Source organism: Benincasa hispida, chromosome 11 (genome assembly GCF_009727055.1).
Source record: "Benincasa hispida cultivar B227 chromosome 11, ASM972705v1, whole genome shotgun sequence".
Taxonomy (NCBI): Eukaryota; Viridiplantae; Streptophyta; class Magnoliopsida; order Cucurbitales; family Cucurbitaceae; genus Benincasa; species Benincasa hispida.
This window is the reverse complement of record NC_052359.1, coordinates 75,682,658-75,704,685: the sequence shown is the minus strand read 5'-3', so window position 1 is coordinate 75,704,685 and position 22,028 is coordinate 75,682,658. Positions and strand designations below refer to the sequence as shown.

Below are 22,028 nucleotides of genomic sequence, written 5' to 3'. Positions count from 1 at the left end.
TCAACGAGTACGAGGCATGGGAATTGATCCATAGCGGAGCCCGTATTCAATGGCACGCAAGCATTCTGAACAGGAGCAGGCATGAACGCCTAACTGACGATAGAGACCTGTCTTTTTTAAAATCCAGTTATTTCTCCAGCATGCGATCAGGTTACTTATCCTCCCAGTGTAGGAATGTCCGAAATATAGAGTCGTATAGTCCTTTTTGCTTCAACCGACAGTTCGGCTTCCATCAGGACATTCCGAATGATATAGGGGGAATACTTCCCATCCCTACATCGAAAAATGTTTTACATTACTGGAGAGTATGCACGAGATGCAAGCCCTCATCTCAGGCATTCCTGCTGGCCCGTACATTGGATCCGCACACTCATGTTACCCCATGGTTCAAGGATTGATGGTTAACAAAGCACAGGAACTACTTCGAAGGGAATCGTCATTTGTTAGTGACTAGTGCTATTCCTCCCCCAACACTGCCAAGATTACCCAAAGGTAGATGGATCAACCATGGGGGGAAGCAACTTCGCCTGACTGAGGAGGTGGCGGCGATCGCACAAAAAGACGCTTCCAAACCGGTTGAGGAGGACAGTCATAGTAGTACTAGTGATCATTGTTGGAAGCGCTCTTATACACATCTAGATGTGTATAAGAGACAGGGTTGTGGTAGGTCGAAACGAATGATTCCTTCGTAACGTCAATTTGCTTAGCGCAGTGATGGCGTCCTTGTACATGTATGATCGCAATGGTGACATAGTTCGAGCTTTCTGTGAAACCCGATGCCCTTCAACCAACACTCTCCATACCGCGGTGGGCGAAGAATCGATTTCTTTATGGGACCTCTGGTTGCTTGGGGACCTTCCAGCCAGAGGAAGCTTTTACAAGGAGGTGGTTCCTTCCCTCAAAGAGTTAACCGGCCACCGCGACAAAGAGATGTACTTGCCGAAGACGTGTGAACACCTTTTTNCTGAGGAGGGGTAACGATCGCACAAAAAGACGCTTCCAAACCGGTTGAGGAGGACAGTCATAGTAGTACTAGTGATCATTGTTGGAAGCGACCCTCCAAAAAGCACAGGGCCTCAGATACCGATTTTCTTGAGAGGGTTCAGAATGATCTGGTGGCTTCTAACGCTCTCAACCTACTGGTATGTCGTCCCTTTATATAAATATAAGTCCTCTCGTCTCGTCTCCTTTTTTTTTTTTTAAACTGTACGGTTTACATTTAGTCTCCCCTTTTGCAGTCACCCCTAAACCTCTCTCTTCAAGGACTTGAAGCCTCACGAAGCGAAGAATCTTTGGTGGGCCCTTTTACCATTGACTCAGTCGTTGAGGGCGTTGGTACCTCCAAACTGCTGCCGGTGGATCCCATGCCAAGATCCTGTCTAGTACATGCTATCCTCGGTGACATCCCTCATGTCAAGGAGGCGGTGGTCGTTGGGAACATCGAGGCTTCAGATTTTGTAGCCAAGGAAACTAATTCCCCCTCGGTGTCTGTGGCAGGAAGGGTTCTCCAACCCGAAGAAGCGTCGAGGGTCTTGGCAAGTCCAAGTGATAGTGAGTTCCCGAGGAAAGTAGATAAGGCACCATCCCGGGTCGTCCCCTAAGTTTCCGAGTTCTGTGCTAACACTGTAGTTTCCGACGTTCGGCGCCATGCAGCCTTGGCCATGTGGGAGACTATGCACAAGAAGATCATGCGTACTCCTTTCGTGAAGGTTCTTAGCCTAGAGAAAGAAACATATGAGATATTTCGAGCCATTTATGACATTTGTGGTGCCAACCTCCCTCCTCTCAGAAAACTTGTCGATGAGTACTTTCGAAACGTGGAGAAGTATAATCAGTTTCAGTTATTCTATTCCTCTCAGTTAACTCAAACAAGTAAGGAGCAATGTCTGAAGGAGGCTAAGTCTGATCTGGAGAAGATACTATACGATGAGAGTAGTGCTTTTGCTAAATGAAAGGCGCTATTTGAACGGGATTCTCGGGCCTTACAAGAAGAAGAGACAATACTAGTCAGGTTGGAGGCCATCAGGGCCAAATAGGCCAAAATATCGCTACTGATTTCTGAGAGCGAAGGGCTTTTGACTCGGCATAAGCTTGAGGCCTCGGAGATGCAGGGGGGCGATAAACAAGATTGAGACCACCCCAATCCTTTCTGACAAGGATGTCAAAGCTTTGGATGTCCTAAGCCATGTGTTAGAAGCCATGCAGCATGAGCTGGGGAACTACTACTAGGTACCTTAACTTGATGTTGCTCGTCTTATTGGATTAGGCGTACTCCTAGGCATAGCTACTGGATTCAACTATTGTAGTGTTGAAATATCTTAAATGGAAGTTTTTTTTGTCATTTTCTCGGTGATGTTCTCTGGCGCCTTGTAGCCTCCTTTAAATTTCTGCTTCTCTTATTTGTTTATTTATCTATATTTTTTTTTATTCATGTACATACACATATATTTTTTTTTCATCACATGACTGAACTTAAATTTCTTTAAGCTGCCTACGTACCCTTTATAATGACAGGGATCAAGTCGTAACGTAGTTCATACAAAGGTTTTTTTTTTTTTTATGCGTAAAACTTCTTGAGAAACTTGCCATTGATTGGGCCAATTCTTAGCCCATCCTGATCAACTATCTTGTACACTTCGTTTGTGTAGACTTCTTTGATGACGTAGGGCCCATCCCATTTAGGTGTAAACTTATTCCCCGTATGTCTTGTCGTGATAATTGGTCTCCAACTTATTCCCCGTATGTCTTGTCGTGATAATTGGTCTCCTTACGGCGAGCACTAGATCACCTACTTGAAGGACCGAGGCTTTACATGCTTATCGAAGGCCTTAGACATTTGCGCCTGGTAACATTCTAGCGCTTGCTGAGCTTCTAATCGTTTTTCATCCAGTGCTTCCAACTCTTGGAGCCGTAGTTTGGCGTTGTCTTCTGTAGTCAGCCCTTCTTGCACTGCCATTCTTAGCGATGGAATTTCTCTTTTCAAAGGAAGGACAACTTCTACCCCATAAACGAGAGAGTACGAGGTGACTCCTGTAGGGGTACGGTGAGTTGTGCGATAAGCCCACAACGCTTCACTGATCTTCTCCTACCAATCTCTCTTCAACTTGGAAACAATTTTCTTCAGCAGGTTGCACAATGTCTTGTTAAATTCCTCAGCCAACCCATTTACGGCGGCGTTATATATGGATGACTTGTACTGCTTGAATTTGAATTTTTCACACAACCTATCCATCAAACTATTGGAGAATCCATCATGATCCGATAGGGAATACCGTACCGATAAATGATATGAGTGCAGATAAAATCCACCACGTTTTCTTTCTTATCTTCCCTTAGTGCGACAACCTCAGCTCATCTTGAGAAGTAGTCAATGGATGCGAGGATGTAGGAGTGCCCTGCTGTCGACTTAGGCATTATAGAGCCGACCAGATCGAGCCCTCATGCTTCAAAAGGCCACTAGGCTATGGTCGGATGTAGAGGCTCGGGCGGTTGATGAATGAAATTCGCATGATATTGACAGGTTTCACATTTCTTTGCATAATCCATTGAGTCCTGGATCATTCCTAGCTAATAATAACCCATTCTTTTCAGCTAGAATTGTAGCTTTGGTCCCGCTTGATGCGCGCCGCATACGCCTAAGTATGCTTCCTCCAAAGCATTCGCTGACTCTTTCTTACTGAGGCATCAAAGGAAAAGTCCTTCAAGGGATCGACGGTATAAGACCCCTTTGTAGTAAATGAAATGTGCGGCCCTCCTGCAAACCTCGATTTTACGGCGGGAGTCTGTCTCTTATACACATCTAGATGTGTATAAGAGACAGGCTTTCTTGTTCTCCATCCTCGGGACATGTTCCAATGCCACGCTTTCGAACTTCTCCATCAACTGGCGAGCGTAAGTAAAGTAAGGTTTCAAGTCGTCATGCTTCACCTCATATTGGCATAAGAGTTGATTGATTATCAACTTTGAGTCGCCGAAGATTTCTATACAAGCTACTCCAATCTCTAAGGCCATTTGGAGGCCAATTATTAAGGCTTGGTATTCGGCGACATTGTTTGAACATGACTTGGCAAGTGCGAAGCTATAAGGCAGCATGTGCTTTTCTGGCGAAATGAGGACGATACCTGCCCCCGCACCACTTTTTCGTGCCGCACCGTCAAATAACATGACCCACAGTCCTGAAGTCTCTGTGAAGAGAACTTCGTCATCAGGCAAGTCTTCACTTAACTCCTAATCTGATGGAATCGGGTGATCTGCCAGGAAGTCGACCAATGCCTGCCTTTTAACTGCCTTTTGTGGTATATAAACAATGTCGTACTGTTGAAGCATGATTGCCCATTTGGCTAAACGTCCCGAGATGATTGGCCTGGACAACACGTACTTGATGGGGTCGACTTTCGCAATTAAGTGGACTGTGAAGGCCTGTATGTAGTGCCTCAACTTATCTATGGTGAAGAAGAGCGCGAGGCACGTCTTCTCTATAGGGGAATAATTGATCTCGACTCCATTCAGAGTTCTACTCAAGTAATAGAGAGTGCATTCTTTTCCCTTTTCTCTTTCTTGTGCCAATAGTTCCCCTAGTGACCTCTCTTGCGCTACCATGGCCACTTCCGCCGTCATATCCGCCATCATGACAGAAATCACATCTGGCGGTGAATCTCTTTTCAGCCTACTGGATGCGGTAGTAGAGTTGTCAAATAAGGGGTTTTCCTTGATGACAACCCCACTTTGTGGGGATTCCATCATTTGCCTCAAGATGTTGTGGACGATGAGGGAGCTCTGCTCTTGCTCCTGTGTGACTTCTCTTGAGCGGTCGTGGGTGACAGGTCCCCTGTACGAGCCATTTGTGGAGGAAGCTTTGGATGTCATCTTCTTAGGTGCCAACAGGTCCCCTGTACGAGACATTTATGGAGGAAGCTTTGGATGTCATCTTCTTAGGTGCCATTTGGTTTGTTTGGATGCTGAGAGAGAGATGAGAGGTAGAGAGGTCTCACTGGGCGTGCTAATTTGTTCACACGAGGCTTCCAGAGAAACGTACTTTGTGGAGTTGAACTCAAGTTGGTATTGATGGTGAAGTTGATTTGATGCGATGTGGTTCGATCTCTAATACTTGATCCTCTGATTCTCTCTCAGTTGGGTGGATGTGCTTGACTTGAAGAAGAAAAGCACCAAATGTTCTTAAAGTAGAAGTCTGGGAAGCTTGAAGTAAAAGTCTTGGAAGCTTGGAGTAGAAGTCTTGGAAGAGTCTTTATATCTTCAAGGGTCTTCTGTCTTATAGGAGTGCAGCTTCAGGAGTCTTGGAAGTCTTTTGCTTGTTGATGAATTCTCTCTGGGCTCTCTGAATGTAGAAAATACTGCCCCTATAAATGAAAAGAACTTCTCTATTTATAGAGTTCTCAGGCGGGCTTTGTGGACTTGGGCTTGGTTGGTCCATGGGCCCAATTAGTTGGTTTTGAGTCTGATTTTAAATTTGGGTCCAAATAATATCCAATAATAATATCAAATTGAGCCAATTTAATCTCATATGATTCAACCACATGGCGTCATCGAAATTTTTCTTCAATTCAATTTGGGACATACGTCAACTTCTAATTGTACCCAAATTTAATGATTTAGGAATTCGTCATTAATTTAGTAAACGACGTGGTAACTTGTGATTAGTCCAAAATTCTTCGTCCAACAAAAGGTAATAGAAAAATGAAAATGTTAAGTTACGTTGGATATATTGGGCTGATATATAGACCTGAAATACGTGCAACTGTTTATTTTAGTTGATGAAATTGTCTTATTGGAACACATGTAATGCAGGAAATGAGAAATGTAAATTAAATTCGAATGTTTTATTTGAAAAAAAAAAACAGAGATTACATTGGAAATGTATCAAGAATTAGATTACTTGTCTATTATTTCGTATAAAGATAAAAATATATTTGACAAGTAAAAATGTCAAGAGTAATTACATATGATACGTAATAAGTGTCAAGAATTAATAAACTTGACATGTCATCAGTGTCAAGTGTATTATATTTCTTGACCTGAAAATTGTATTAAGAAATATTTCTCTTGATGCTTTTTCTAGTCAAGTGTATTAATTCTTGACACTTATTACGTATCAAGAAATATTTCTCTTCATGTTTTTTCATAATCAATTTATCACCTTATAAAACGTCAAGTATACCCTTTACTTAACATTGAAAAAACGTCACGTAATTCAATTTCTGTAGTCGTGACGTAACAATTTGTGTTGGACACAAGAGTGGATTACACAAAGATAGATGGAGCTTGGAATGATTTTTTTTCCTTTAATAATTAGCATTCACTCTATGCCAACAAAAAAAAAAAAAAAAAATCAAGTCTTTTTAGCCAAGCCTGAGAAATTGTGAAAGTAATGAAAAAATACTGGCTCAATTTTCTGGCTTTAGTAAACATGTCACAACTACATTAATACACATACTTGAAACTAGGTCATTATTTGTTCAAACATTGGACCTGGTTTTTTTTTTTTTTTTTTTTTTGGCTTGATTTTTTTGTTCNTTTTTTTTTTTTTGGCTTGATTTTTTTGTTCACCTTATTTTTAGCACTTTATTTGTGTTTTGACTCCCAGCTGTTAAGTTCATTTTTTCTTTTATTTCAATCCAATACCTTTGTGAAAAGAAAACAGTGGACTTGAACATACATAACCAAGACTTTCTTTTTCCAAAAAAAAATTACTTGGCTAAATTGAGATTTAAAATAGGGAAAAATATATTTTTGTTACCTACGTTTTGGACTTAGTTTTCATTTGGTTTCTAGGTTTCAATTTATTGCACTTTTAGTACTTTGAGTTTTGAGTTTAGTTTCAATTAGTCACTAGTTTCAAAATATTATAATTTTATATTTGAGATTTGAGTTTTATTTTAATTTGGTCCCTAGTTTTCAAAATTTATACTTTTAGCTTTAATGTTTCATTAAATAATCCATTTAATCTTTGACATTAATATTTATTAATTAATTTGACTAATTATATAGTGAAATTTTAAAATTAATTTTAACAATGATGAAAAAAATAATGAAACTTAATTAGTTAAAAAAGTTTTAAATATCATTTTAAATTAATTAATAAACATTAACATTATATATGCATAGGTATAATAATGTCCACAAAGAAAAAATCTCTTTTAATTTTACTTAGCTAAATTGAGATTTAAAATGATATAATTTAATATATCAAAACACTTGACCAATAATATCTCACACACACGACACACATAGTTCTTGTTCTTTACACCAAAAAATCATACCACAAACATTAGAATGAAGTAAAAAATTCACATATTTTATCGTACAACACAATCTTCACTAACGTTAAATTTTTAAAACGCATATATCATGAAGAACAACTAAAAAGTTGAGAAATACAAATATAATATAACACAGAATAAAAAATCAGGTCACATAATCTCAAGTCAAAATCATTGCAACAATGACACATATATAAAATCTAAAACAAATTTTATTTTAGTGAAAATGGGAAAAAAAGCCAAGACCTAGAAGCTGGAAGGTAAGAACAAAAACTTATACCAATAGTAGTGTATGTGTGTGTGATCCATATGCAATTTGGAGCTTTCTTTCACACATCATAAATTAAAAGGTATTTGAATCAAGACGAGAACTCTCTCAATTATTTGGACCCAAAAATTACCAAAATAAATAAATAAAAAGTGGGTGTGGCAGAGAGGGTCACATGCCATTGGCCAAAGTGGGGTCAATTTTGGGAGGGCCCCATTTTTTTGATAATGAAAGGACCATTATTAAACGCACCGTTTTGTCTCTTAGAGCCATATAAATAGAGCCAAAGAGGAGGGTTTAGAAATGGGGTGAGAAATTTATAAGAATGGAGATTGAGTCCTTGAGAGTGAGTGTTGATGAGAAGATTTTGAGAGATGAAGAAAAAGATGAGAAAGAAGAAATTAAGAAGAAGAAGCAGCTTGGTGGTGTCAAGACAATGCCTTTCATTCTTGGTACTTTTCTCTCTCTAAAATATGGGCAATATAGTTTTTTTCTTTTATTGCAATAAATTATTTCATTTTTAAAAATAATATTCTAGTTTTGTTTTCTAAAACCGTGATTACTGAAGAGTTTGAAATATCCATCAAGGAATCGATATATCTATAAATTGAAAGATTCCACATTGATATTAACAAGTAATGGATATTGCAATACGAATAGAGATACTATTAATTTCAATAGGGATATGGATACTAAAAACCAGATCTATTAGGAATAAGAAATAATAATTATTAATTTATATAATTCTTTTTTTTTTTTTTTACATCCATTATATTCAATATTATTTGATATCTTATTGATATATTTATCGATATATCTGTAAAATGAAAATTCTTGATATCAACAACAATATTTTAATGCTTGATATGGATATCAAGTTATTATGAATCGATTAATGAATTTAAAAACATCTTTTTCTTAAAGAAAATTAAGATAAAAATTACAGTGGCAGTGAGAATTTGAAAATTTACCTTTAAGAACAGTATAGATTCCCAAAAGGGTTTATAACTTAAAAAATTTTAAATCACACCAAATTGAAACTAGAAAAGATAACTTTTTGGAGCTAGTTGTGTTTAAATATTATTATTTTTTCTTCTTGTGATTTTTCTAAAATAATAGTTTGAAAAATAGAATCTTTCTTCTTACCATTTGGACTTAGATAATTCAGCCACGAGTTAAGTTTTACCCTTTTTTTTCTTTAAAATGAAGTATATTACTTTTTATAGGCTAGAAAAATGAAGTATATTATTTTTGCTCTCAGTTTTTTTATTGATTGTTTTTAAATATTAAAAGATGAACTAAAATATTTACAAAATATAACAAAATTTTAGAACTATCAATAATAGACACTGATAGTTCTATCTGTGTCCATCAATGTCACTAATGTGTCTATCAGTGTCTATCAGTGTTTATCAACGTCTATCATTGATAGTTCTAAAATTTTGTTATATCTTATAAATATTTTCAACAGTTTTACTATTTAAAATAATTTTTTTTTTATTTTTTTTATAGTTTGATTATTATTTAAAAAAAAAAAACGTTGTAAAAAAATTTAATGATAAAATGATTATTAAATTGACGTCCTGATTTTTCCTCTATTTTTTTCTGATATTTTAGGAAGGCTTTGGTATTGCGTAGAGAATAAATTTTCTGTCTCAAACATAAATATCGATTTATAGAAAGAACAAACTATTTATATTTAATTTTTGGGTAAAATACATTTTTGATCCCTAGATTTTAGTTGTAGTTTCTATTTGATCCCTAAGTTTTCAAATATTATATATTTGATCCTTAAGTTTTGAGTTTTGTTTCAACTTAGTCCCTAAGTTTCAAAATATTATCATTTTATCCTTGAGATTTGAGTTTCGTTTCAATTTGATCATTAGGTATCAAAATTTTACATTTTTAACCTCAATTTTCATTAAATATTCACTTTCAATCATTGACGCCAATTTCTATTAATTAATTAAAAAATAATTATGAAGTGAAATCTTGAATTTAATTCGAAAAATGATAAAAAAAAAAAAAAATACTGAAACTTAATTAATTATAATTATTTAATTTTTTTTAATTTATTAACATAAATTAATACTAAAGATGGAAAATGAGTATTTAGTAATAATTGAGTTTAAAAATGTAAATCTTGAAACATAATGTCCAAATTGAAGCAAAACTTGAATGTCAAGGGTAAAATTGTAACATTTTGAAACATAGGGACTATATTGAAACCAATCTCAAAACTTAAGGACTAAATGTATAATATTTTGAAATCTAGGGACTAAATAAAAACTATATCCAAAACCTAGGGACCAAAAAGATATTTTCTCCTTAATTTTTTAAAAATAACTACTGATGGAAGATTTAAACCTTTAATCTCGCAGAAACGACTGAATGGCTCACTTTAGTATGATTTATATACTAGATAATCATAATAAAAAAATTATTATGATATTTTGAGTGAGGATTTATATAATAATAAACTATGTGCATGCGAGTAAAAATTAATAATTAAGGCTCCGTTTGCTAACTATTTTATTTTTTATTTTTTTTTTCAAAATTAAACCTTATAGACACTAGCTCTATTTCTAATTTTTTCCTTTATTATCTACTTTGCACGAATGGTTTAAAAAACCAAATCAAATTTTGAGAACTAAGAATAGTAACTTTCAAAAAGTTATTTTTATTTTTAGAATTTGGTTAATAATTCCACCATCGTAAGAAATTTGGATGAAATAAGCTTAATTTTTCAGAAAAATAAAACCAAATGATTGCCAAATAATTAGCTAAGGCATTGTTTTATAAAAAATATAATATATATATCATATATATTTGGACGTATACATAAATCCTTGACCTTGACCATTGTCTTTTTCTTTCTTTGTCCCATTCTTACCAACAAACTACTCGTCTCTCGTGATGTCTGAATTTATTTACTTTTACAATTAAGATCTTAATTAAAACATATTTTTAGTCATGTACTTTGTTATGGTAACATTTCAATTTTCATACTTATAATATCTTCTTGAAATCGTTTTAAATCTTATACTATTAAGTTAAGGGAATGTAATTGGTTAGTTATATTGGAGTTAAACGTATGGATCAAACAGAAAATAATTTAACTAATATGTGGGGTGGGAAATATAGTCTTTTTAATTTCGAGATTGATAATACAAGTATATGTCAGTTAAATTATGCTCATGTTGTCCGCCAGATCTAATTTAAATTATAAGTAATGGAATGGAATATGGAATAAGGACTGCGGATGTATAAACCCCAAAATATTTTTCTTTTGTGAATAAATGGATTATATAATGAGCATGGACGAATAGATAATGCGGTAAAATTACAAGTTTAGGCCCTAATTATGAATATATTTTTTGTCCTTAAAATTTTAAAAGTATTTATTAGGTTTTTGAATTTTCAAGTTAGCGTATCCTAATATTTAACTTCCTACGGTACTACACTTTAAAAAAGTATTTAATAGGTTTTTTAACTTTCAATTTTTGTGTTCAATAGGTCTTTGAAGTTTAAATTTGTGTCATTGACCTACCCAGTAGACAAAAAATTGAAAGTTAGACATAAAATTGAAATGTATATCTATTATTATTATTATATATATATATTTTAGAAAAATGAATTTTAGTTAGTGAGTTATGAGGTACAAAGTTGCAAGTTGAGAGGCGTATTAAATATTTTTTAAGTTGAATTAGCACCAAATAGACTCAAAATTAAAGTTTTAAATACTAAACTTATAATTTACATTTAAAAAAAAAAAACACATACACAAACCAACTTAGTGATTGACAAAGGTAGGTGGTTGAATAACAAACAATAATTAATTTAGTATGAACAGAGATGAGAAGAGTAGTTCTTGGATGCATCTCGAGATGCACCATTTTTGTATATATCTCACTCTCATCATAAACTATCATTTGATAATTTATTAGAATGCATAAATATGAGTGTAGCCTAAAATACATCTAAGTATTTTCAAATAAGAAAGTAGTTTGTCTTGTCTAATACTTCTTTTAATCGATGTTTTTGTTCATCAATTTTACCTACATACCCTCACGGCCAAGCCACCTCTTACCATTTCATCTCACAAATCATCAATTAATTTAAGTGCATAGTTAATTTAAATAGAAAAAATCTTGGTGTTCTTTGGACTACACCTATCTTTATGCAGCCTAGACATTTTCCCAATAAAATTTTTCGATGTGGCTAAATCTTTTTTTTTATAAAATAATTGAATTGTTTATATATATATATATATTTCTACTATGTATTGACAAGGTACTATATAGAATTAGGTACACTCTAAATTGTACCTAATCATTGTTCGTTTAAAAATAAAATAAGATATAATAAAACATTTATTACGTTTCTTAAGGTTAGAATGTTTCAATTCTATGTACATTTTATTTGTAAAAGTTTGTTTTTGTGTGAAAATGCAATTGTAGGAAATGAAGTGTGCGATAGATTTGCAAGCTCAGGGTTCCATGCCAACATAATAACATATTTGACACAGGATCTTAACATGCCTCTCGTTCCTGCCTCCAACATTCTCACCAACTTCGCTGCTACTTCCAGTTTCACTTCCCTTATCGGCGCTCTCATCGCCGATTCCTTCACCGGCCGCTTCTGGACCATCACCGTTGCATCCATCATCTACGAGCTTGTACGAAACAAACACCTAACTTAATTTTATAAGATACACGAGTTACTTTTTTCATTCTTAGTTAGTTTTAAGAGTAATGACTAAGTGCATGTATTATAAACAATTTATTTTTTTTAAAATATTTGTTACATGTCAAATTTTTATTGGACAATTACTTAGTACAAAGATAGGTGCAATCAGACAACACTAAATTTTTTTTTTATCTAATTCTAATCCTTGTATGTTGTTGTAGGGAATGGCCACCATCACAATTTCCGCCATACTTCCATCGCTTCACCCGCCACCCTGTCCCACCCAACTCAATTGCACCCAAGCCTCCGGCATGCAACTAATGGTCCTCTACCTCTCCCTCCTCCTCACATCCCTTGGTGCAGGCGGGATTCGGCCCTGTGTCGTCGCATTTGCCGCCGACCAATTCGACATGACAAAGGTCGGTATCGCAGGGCGGACATGGAACTTTTTCAATTGGTACTATTTCTGCATGGGGATGGCTACTCTTACAGCCTTGACCGTGGTGGTGTACATCCAAGACAACGTGGGGTGGGGTTGGGGGTTCGGCCTTCCCACCATTGCCATGGCCTTGTCTGTTGTGGCGTTTGTTGTGGGTTCGCCCCTTTACAACAAACTCAAGCCGGGTGGGAGCCCTTTGGTTCGATTGGCTCAGGTTGTGGTGGCGGCGGTCAAGAACCGAAAGGCTATTCTGCCCAATGACTCTAAGCTTTTGTATCGAAACCATAAGCTTGATGCTGCCATTGCCGTTCAAGGAAGGCTTGTCCACACGGATCAGTTCAAGTAAGCCATCATAATTTTCATTCGATTAACTATTTCAAAATTTTGTTTTTTTTGGATGTGGTTAATACAATTATAAGTGATATAAATGGAAATTGGATTATAGTTAGTGATGATTTTTAAAACATAGGCAAATGTAAAATACATTTTAAATCCAATCATAAAGTAGCTTAATTAATAAGGCACCTTTCTCGTTATCGATGATTTGAGAGAAAATTTCTCATACCTAAAAATTTTCCTTGGTTTCTTCTCTCACTTTTGTAATCTATTTTTTCGTTTACAATATGGTAGAGATACACGATTAAATAATCGATATCCAAGATAGTAATTGGTGTCTTGTTTGTCAAAGTATACTAGGATAGACTACATGTAATATGCATTGAATATAATTAGCATAAACATTAAACTAAAAGAATGGATAATCATATAACTTAATAAAATTTTGATAATTTTGATAACTATTTTATTTTAATTTGTTGTTTTTAAAAATTAATTAAGTCTATAAGTACTACTTTTTTATATACTTTTCTTATTTTATTACCAATTTTATAAAAATGTTTTAAAATACCAAACCAATATTTTTAAAAATTAAAAAAGTAGTTTTTGAAAAACTTATTTTGTTTTTGAAATTTAACTTAGAATTGAAAGGTGTTTTTAAGGAATATGAAAGTCCACCAAAATATTGACAAACATAATTTTTAACTAAATACAAAAAATATGATGGCTATCAAATGAAGTTTTTTTAATGTATATTATCAATTTGTAGTTGCTTAATGATTTTTTTCAGAGGGGTAGATAGCTTATTCCCTGTTTGGTTACTAATTTTTTTTTTTTTTTTTAAAATTAACTCTATTTTCTCACATACAATAATTTGCATCTTTCTTGAGTACAAGAATTGAATTCTTAACCAAATTCAATTTCCAAAAAGAAGTTTTTAATTTTTTTTTTTCAAAATTTGGTTTGGTTTTTGAAAATATGGATAAAAAGTAATAAGAAAACAAGAAATTTAAGAGTGAGAGGGATGTTTGTAGGCTTAATTTTAAAAAACTAAAAACTAAAAATAAAAAACCAAATGATTACCAAACGAGATTTTAATGATTCAATTCTATTGTCGTTGGATTAAGAAAAGGAAAACATATATTACATTTTTTTCACGTGAGAACTAAACCTACATATATAAATCTCTTTTCATTGGAAAATACCAGTTTTTTTTTTTTTTTTTTAAATGGAGTCTAATTTCCATTTTGTCCTTAACTTTCTAGATGACATATTTTTATTCTTGTATTTTTTTTTCCAATTGATCCCTAGATTTTTTTAAGCTTGACTTTTATCAAATACTTACATTCTCATTTGATGAAAACTAATCTCAAAATTTAAGAATAAAAATGTACTTTTCCCTGACACCTTGTAACTTATAATCGTAATTTTTTTTTACAATATATCGAATTGGGAGGACTGAACTTTTGATCTCACATCGATGGTACGAATTTTATTTCAGTTTAACTCTATTCAATAACTTACATGTTTGCAACATTTTCAGGTGGCTGGACAAGGCTGCGGTCATAACAACTCCAGACTCAACAACTGATCAACCAAATCTGTGGCGGCTTGCCACCGTGCACAGAGTCGAAGAGCTAAAATCAATCATTAGAATGCTGCCAATATGGGCGGCCGGAATCCTCCTAGTCACAGCCTCATCCCACCAACACAGCTTCACAATCCAACAAGCTAGAACAATGAACCGTCATCTTACACCCACCTTCCAAATCCCACCAGCCACCCTCTCCATCTTTGGCATCATATCGATGCTCACCGGTCTCATCCTCTACGACCGTCTCCTCGTCCCCTTCGCCAAAAAGCTAACCAACAACCCCTCGGGCATCACCTGTCTCCAACGAATGGGTGTCGGTTTTGCCATCAACATCCTTGCCACCCTTGTCTCGTCCATTGTCGAAATCAAACGAAAAAAAGTGGCTGCACTCCACGGTTTGCTCGACAATCCAACCGCAACAATTCCATTCAGTGTGTTTTGGTTGGTACCACAGTTTTGGCTTCATGGGATTGCGGAGGTTTTCATGTCGGTAGGGCATTTGGAGTTTATGTACGACCAGTCACCGGAGAGCTTGAGGAGTACAGCTACGGCATTGTACTGGCTAGCGATATCGGTGGGGAATTATATAGGGACATTGATGGTTTATCTTGTGCATAAGTATACTGGGGAAGAGCATAATTGGTTGCCTGATAGGAATTTGAATAGAGGGAGGTTGGAATATTATTATTGGCTAGTGAGTGGGATCCAAGTTATGAATCTTGTGTATTATGTGATTTGTGCTTGGTTTTATACTTATAAGCCTTTGGAAGAGGAGAAGATCATAGAGAATAATAATGGTGACCAAGAGGAGGAGAGATGTGAAGAGACAATAATTAAGACAGCTTAATTTAATTTAAAGGCCTTCGTAATTTGATTAGGGGGTCAAGGACTTGTTGAAAAAGATGGAGATTTGAAATGTATTTTTCTTTAGAAAGAATTGTGCTTAATTGTATGGTAGTAATGTGTGCAATAGTCGATGGTTTTAGGGTTTATGTATTCAAAGAAAAATTTATCAAGAAAAGGTTATATCAGGTTTCACCACTAAGAAAGGGGAAAGTGAAGAAGGGCCAACCTTCTAAAGAAATAAAATATCCTAGCTTGACATCATCTCAAGTTTGACGAGATGGTATTACGTATGAAATTGTTTCATAACAACTATTTCATTAACTATGTTATTATAATGGCTTAGGGAGTTGTGAACTCTTGGAGTTTACGATATAAAGAGTTGACAAGATATAAAATAGATTTTCTAGTGGTGGGATCCACAACTCCGTAGACCAAATAAAGAGTGGAATTCACAAATTCCTACTTTTCAACTCTTTGAACCAAATACACTCAAAAGTGTTAAACTTGGACCTATACTTTGAGTTGTATGAAAAGATTATTATAGGGTTTTAATCATATTTAACAATGATCTCTATATTAGAAATGGGAAAAGAAATTTTGGAAATTGAGTTTTACTTGAAATGATTGGGTGAGCCACGTATTGTAAGAAAGGCCCTGCATTAATAAAAATCAACAACCTTTATAGTCATAAGAAAAACTAAACACTAAAAAAGTTGAGGTGTTAAAGGAGAAACTACATAAGAGTCTGATATTGATCGAGGATCCCACATTGAAAATATGAGTATAATACATCACAATATTTAAAAGATACATGAGTTACTCTTCCTATAGCCAATTAACATTGAGATGAAACCTCATGCTTATCCTAACATATTGTATGTATGTATATATATATATATAAATAAGCTTTAGATAATATTTTGAACTCAAGGGTCCCATTTCACTACTACAAAAGCTACATTACTTAACCTTTTTTTTTTTTTTTTTTAAATGTCAAGTAATATGTAATTTTTAAGAAAAAGTAAAAAATAGTGAAACAAAAGCGGATTGGCATTTAAGTAAATAACAATTGATGGCATTTTTGTAAATAAGTGGTCTTCCCTACTTAGGGCTTCCATCGTGAAAACCCTTATTGAAAAAAAAAAAAAAAAAGGAATCTGCAATTGTGCAAAGGAGGACACACTGAGAGTGAGAAAGTGAAAAAATTGTTGCAGCTGTGCGAAGGAGGACAAAGTTGTTTCAATGCCGGTCTCGGTTCTGTCCGGTCTTCATTCAGGGACTTCGTCTGGTTGGGCATTCATCGGCAATGGGTGTGCCACCAATAGTCTTTATATAAACCTTAACATCTCTTTCTCTGAGTTTTCCTCCCACGCAAACTCTCTCTACCTCTCTTTCTCAGCCATCTGCAGGAACCTCAATCGACAGCCTCCATCACCTCCACTATTGTCCAGCCTGTTGGGATTGGTGTCCTAATTCTCCCGGAGTCTCGTTGTTTGTAATTATACACATTATTTATGAATAAAATAAATTGTATTTCATTCTGGCATTTACTCATATCCAATAAACAAAACTTCATGGTTATCTTATGTAAACTTAAGCTTGTATATAAGATATACAAGTGGATCATGCCTTAAGTGATAATCTAAATAGGTCTGTAGTATAAGGATTAAGGTGGGATACCTGATATTGGTGACACTACAGATACAGCCCGCTTTGTAGAGGTTTGCAAGTGTTATAAACTACTACAGATGGTAGATCTTGGCCATTCATGTAGAGACATACGAGCAGGGGTGTCCTATACAAAAAGTTTGTATAAGATCGGACCACGAGATGACTAGACTCTGTATAATAACACCGTTGATAATGGAGACTTACATCTCACCTAAACGACCATAGCTGACATGACCTCAATCCTGAGTTGTTTGGAAACTCCTGCCATTGAGGTCGGTTCTTTGATTAGTATGGGTGAGAGTGACCAGATTGCCAACTCAACATGCCTACTTTTTTGGGACTTGTCTAATCTGGGAGCTGGGAACTCAAATACACAAGATGGAATTCACTCCTTCCCCGAAGCAGGGGTAAGTAGATAGATTGCTCCCTTAAGAGTTGATTCCGAGGCTTGAACATAGTGGCCACAACTTCTCTTGGAAGAGAGGACTCAGTCATAGTAGGACTATGACTTATGTTCATTGGAGGGATCAATGGTACTTAAGAAGTTAGATGTAACTACAGGGGCATAACGGTTATTGGCCGAGTTGTACTTATGAGCGATCTATGAAGGGTTATGGCACTGTTCATTGGTTAAGATGGACACATAATATATTTGTAATAAAGAGAGTTTAGCTGTTGGTCTTTAGTGGAGTGTCTGGCAGTTAACGGATGGTAGATCTTGTGACTAAAGAGTTTAGTCAGTTATTCATGTACCGTTGGAGCTTCGAGCTATAGGTCCATAAGATCCCCTTAATAGCTTAATGGATTCAAGTTGAGGATCAGTTCTTGGTGTTGATTTGAAATGTTCAAATTGACAAGAGGTAATTCGATTATATATGATATGATCGGTATGGTGTATGAGATACATCAAGTGGAGGATTAATATAATGAGATTTACATTAAGTGCCATGGAATAGGAAAAGAGCTACGGTTCGTATGTTTCATGAGATGAAATATTAAAACTATAGGTTACAAATATATTATGGTAAGTTAGTTATCATTTATATTTATAATAATATTAATTATTGGATAATTATCTATTTTTCTCTAATAACTAATTGAGTGGGAGGTTATTGGTGGTTTCATGGTAACCATGAGATAAAAGGAAAAATGTTTTCCTAATTTTGGTAAGTTTTTAATTTGAGAATTCCAATCTCGGAAAGTTCTCATGGATAGATTGTCAAGTAAATCAAATTTACTAAACGCGTGGAGTGTTCTTACACGATAGACACTTAGTTGGACGATGAGCTAGACGATCACATAGTTTTTGCTGGACGATTGCATAGCTTTTGTTAAACGATTGGACATCGACCTATACGATAGGATACTTCTTCTCCCATTTGCTCAATCGTTTACACGATTGTTTCTCCTCCAGTTTCTGCCTCTAACCAAGTCCACATAGAGCCCACCCTCTGGATTCTCACACCGAGAACACTAAGGTAACCTTCTTCGTGGTGTCATACTCAACTCGACATAGTCGAGGTTCTTTGGAGGTCGTTCAAGGTGATCGGGGTGTTCGTGACCGTGGTGATCGCTTTGTTCGAGTTCGCTGTGATCGTGCAATGTAGTGATCGTGTTGTACAAGTGTTCAAGTGTTGCAGTGTTGCGGTTTGTTTGAGCGTTTGTGATCAAGGAACTTGAAGATGCATCTCCAAAGGTTTGTTGATTCTGGCCCTTAATCTATAGTAAAGCATGCTGTAATTTTGTTTTATGCATAACTGTATGTTTCCATTTGTTATTGTAATTGTAATGTTCTACAATTGAAATTTTGAAAGATCCTTCCACTGCTCATGAAAATCTTCATGCACGATTTCCTTCAATTGCTATCAAAGCCAGGTTGTTCTGATATTCCAAAATTTCAATTCTGTTTTGAATTTCTTTTATAGTCGTGGTAGGTCTTCTGCATTTTTTTTTAATTGTTATATGCTTTTGTGGATGACATTGATGGATGTTTTTGGGTTTAATTGCCTCTGTTTAAAGCTTTCTTCAATTAAAAAGTGTTAATTTGTAAGAGTCCCTATGTTTTTTGGCGTAATTAACTTGTTATCGAGTCTATAATTCAAAGAGTTTGAGTTAGTCGAGTTGTACGTAAAAAAGTTTTGAAGCATGGAGATGCAATTCTCAGCGAGGAAGAAGATCAAGAGTTGGTCGTGTCGTGTAGCCTCAGGTAAACGATCATTGGGATTTATCTAAACGATCGTGTAGATTTTTCTATATGATCGTGTAGTATTTACTAAACCATCGTTTAGCTTGGGGTAAATCGTTTACTCTATCGCGTAGGGTTGATTGCCCGATCACATAGACACTGGAGGTTGGCGATTGTAGTAGGAGCATTTGATGTTCATTGTCTAGAAAAAGGCGTGTGCTAAACGATCATGTAGTTAGCATGCCTCATCACATAGTCACTACCTACGCGATCACGCTTTATATGATACAAAGGCGCACGCTCAGCGATTATTTAGACGATTGTAATGATAAATTATATGAATATGTATGTATGACGTGTTGTCGTCAAACCAGTTGTTAGGCTGCTAACGACGTATGAATATGTATGTATGTGCGTTTTGCGACAATAATATGCGATACTACATTCTAAATGAAGTATGTGGTGATGCTTAAATGCTTTCGAAGTATGTGTTCGTGTATTGTGCGTGTCATAAGTTTTCTTACGCTAGAACCAAGTACAATTCCAACACAAGTTTCTCAGAGTGATCTGAGGTTGAACACGGGGATTGTTGTTATTAATGTGATACTAATGTGGTATATGCGACCGGTTAACATAAAGAATAATGAATAGGTTTTGAAAGTAAAATGCGGTAATCAGTAAAATGTGATAATAATAGTAAAATGCGATGATAAATAAAGTGCGATAAAATAAATTACGGCTATAAGTAAATTGCGGTGATAAAATAGAATGTGGAAAGAGATAAATGAATAAACAATTAAATGTACAGGTTGAGGACTGGCTGTGAAGATGTGCAAAAATATCAGATGAATGCGGTGGAAAGTCTTGTGAAATGTGTTAGAAAGAGAATGGGTTGAGGGAAAGGATATTGCAAGTTCATCAATCTTGTTGAGGACGCAACTAAGGTTTCGCTTTCCCTTGGCTTACACCTTGTGGTGATCGGCCGCATTCCCATATGTGTATGGTGAAACAGGGATGAACATGGTGAACGCAAGGTTGTGTCCATTTCTGGAAATACTTCTCGCTTTAGTTAACGCATTCGATTCTTTTGAGAGGCAGAATAACATCTTCACTTCTACTCTCACAGGTGAAGATGCCGTCGAGCATGCTTTAGCTAAAATTAGCCGATTTCTTCAACAAGGATTAACTAACTCGCTTAATCCTTCCCTTTATCCTGGGATTAGTTACACATGATGAAGAAAATGGATGATGAATGTATGGAAAAGAATAGAGAGATGATGATGAATACGATAATGATATTAAAATCTAGAGATCAGCGTTTGTTACAGATAGTGAATGAAAGATTAGAGATAAACACAGTAGATTAATAGAAAATAAGAACAAATACAGAAAGAGTGTCAATATCTTGACACGGATCCCGATTGGAGATGATTCGCTTGCCGGCGTGTGGTAAAATGGAGTGGAAAGCTTCCCTCTCAGGCTTCTTTTCCATGTAGAAGTGACCTTTTGCACAGAGCTTCTTCTTCGGGAATGGAAATAATTGCTTGCTCTAGAAACTTACCTCTCGGTCTTGTCTCGTCTTTCTCCCTGGATTTTCTCTAAATTGTCTCTTCAGACCAGCCTCCTTTCTTTGAATTTGAGCTAGCTATTTATAGACCTTGGCTCCTTCTATATTAGTGGTCCCGCTCTAAAAATCTGATAATTCCTACCATGGCTTGGTGGAAATGTCCGCTCTGCTCCACGATTGATTTCTCAGAATCGTACAATAGAAAAGCTGTACAATGTTAGAAGTCCTTGCGAATGCGTCGCTCTTTACATCTATGATCAATCTCCGCATGCGATGTAATTGCTTTGATCTTTTATCGATTGCCGTATGCAGGAGAAATCCATTGATCATTTGAGTCCATGATCGATCGTCGCAGGCGCTGCAATCGCGTTGTTCTTTTTCGTTCTTGATTGATTGCCGCATGCAATGTGAATGCATTGTTCATTTTTGTTCTCGAGCGATTATCGCATGCAGTGACCTATTTCCTACAAAACAAAGACTTGGACATTCCATTTTGCCATCGCAATGGGGTTAGCGGGTGTGCTTACGACACTTTATAATTTTCGCGATTCTAAGCCAATTTCTATACGGTTGACGCAACTTTTTCTTCTTTTTGCCACATAATCTAAATAAAACGGTATAAATAACTTGTATTTCTATAAGTTATCAACGATGGTACTTCGCCACATCGTAGACATTTAGACAATCGTATAGAGTTTGCATTGTGCAAAGCGCGCTGCACGATTGCGTACCTCGTGCTTCATCGCATAGTAAAAGGTACATGATCGTTTCTAAACGATCATTTAGTTCTGTGAGCGTTGGTAAACGATAAAGCAAAGCGTTTGTTCTTTCATGTAGATGATTGTAGGGTGTTTGGTGCACGATGAGTGGAGACGTGTTGCTTCACCTGGACGGTTCAAGACCCAATTCGCCTGGTTGAACCGGAGACTCCCTATTTGTAATAGTTAGCTTGTTTCTTTTAAGGATTTGAGGAAAATTTATCCGGTTCATCAACATTTGTTTATTATACATGTGATGTATGATTTATATGGCAAAGTATTTGACATATAGTTTTGAAACCCACCTTAGATTGTGCAATCATTCATGCATCATGTATTATAAGTGTTATAATATTGCATGAAGAAATTACATGAAAGCATGTGCATGCATCATGAAA

General features: G+C 35.4%; 1 protein-coding gene across 2 annotated transcripts; it reads left to right on the top strand.

Annotated features, from left to right (window-relative positions):
• Positions 1-7,828: 7,828 nt before the first annotated feature.
• Positions 7,829-15,744, top strand: LOC120090407 (protein NRT1/ PTR FAMILY 3.1-like). 2 transcript variants are annotated; one of them, XM_039048044.1, is made up of 4 exons: positions 7,829-7,997; positions 12,074-12,223; positions 12,456-13,015; positions 14,553-15,744. In XM_039048044.1, the coding sequence occupies exons 1-4, from the start codon at positions 7,920-7,922 to the stop codon at positions 15,448-15,450; spliced, it is 1,686 nt and encodes a 561-aa protein (XP_038903972.1). In that variant the 5' UTR covers positions 7,829-7,919; the 3' UTR covers positions 15,451-15,744. The 2 variants fall into 2 exon arrangements, with proteins under 2 accessions (XP_038903972.1, XP_038903971.1); XM_039048043.1 differs by having other exon boundaries at positions 12,006-12,223; positions 14,553-15,739.
• The last annotated feature ends 6,284 nt before the right edge of the window (positions 15,745-22,028 follow it).

Bases quoted from the DNA above. Each gene is read 5' to 3' on its own strand.
- LOC120090407 (XM_039048043.1), top strand. From the start codon at position 7,871: ATGGAGATTGAGTCCTTGAGAGTGAGTGTTGATGAGAAGATTTTGAGA. The intron at 7,998-12,005 runs GTACTTTTCTCT...ATGCAATTGTAG, and splicing joins GACAATGCCTTTCATTCTTG to GAAATGAAGTGTGCGATAGA. The intron at 12,224-12,455 runs GTACGAAACAAA...ATGTTGTTGTAG, and splicing joins CATCCATCATCTACGAGCTT to GGAATGGCCACCATCACAAT.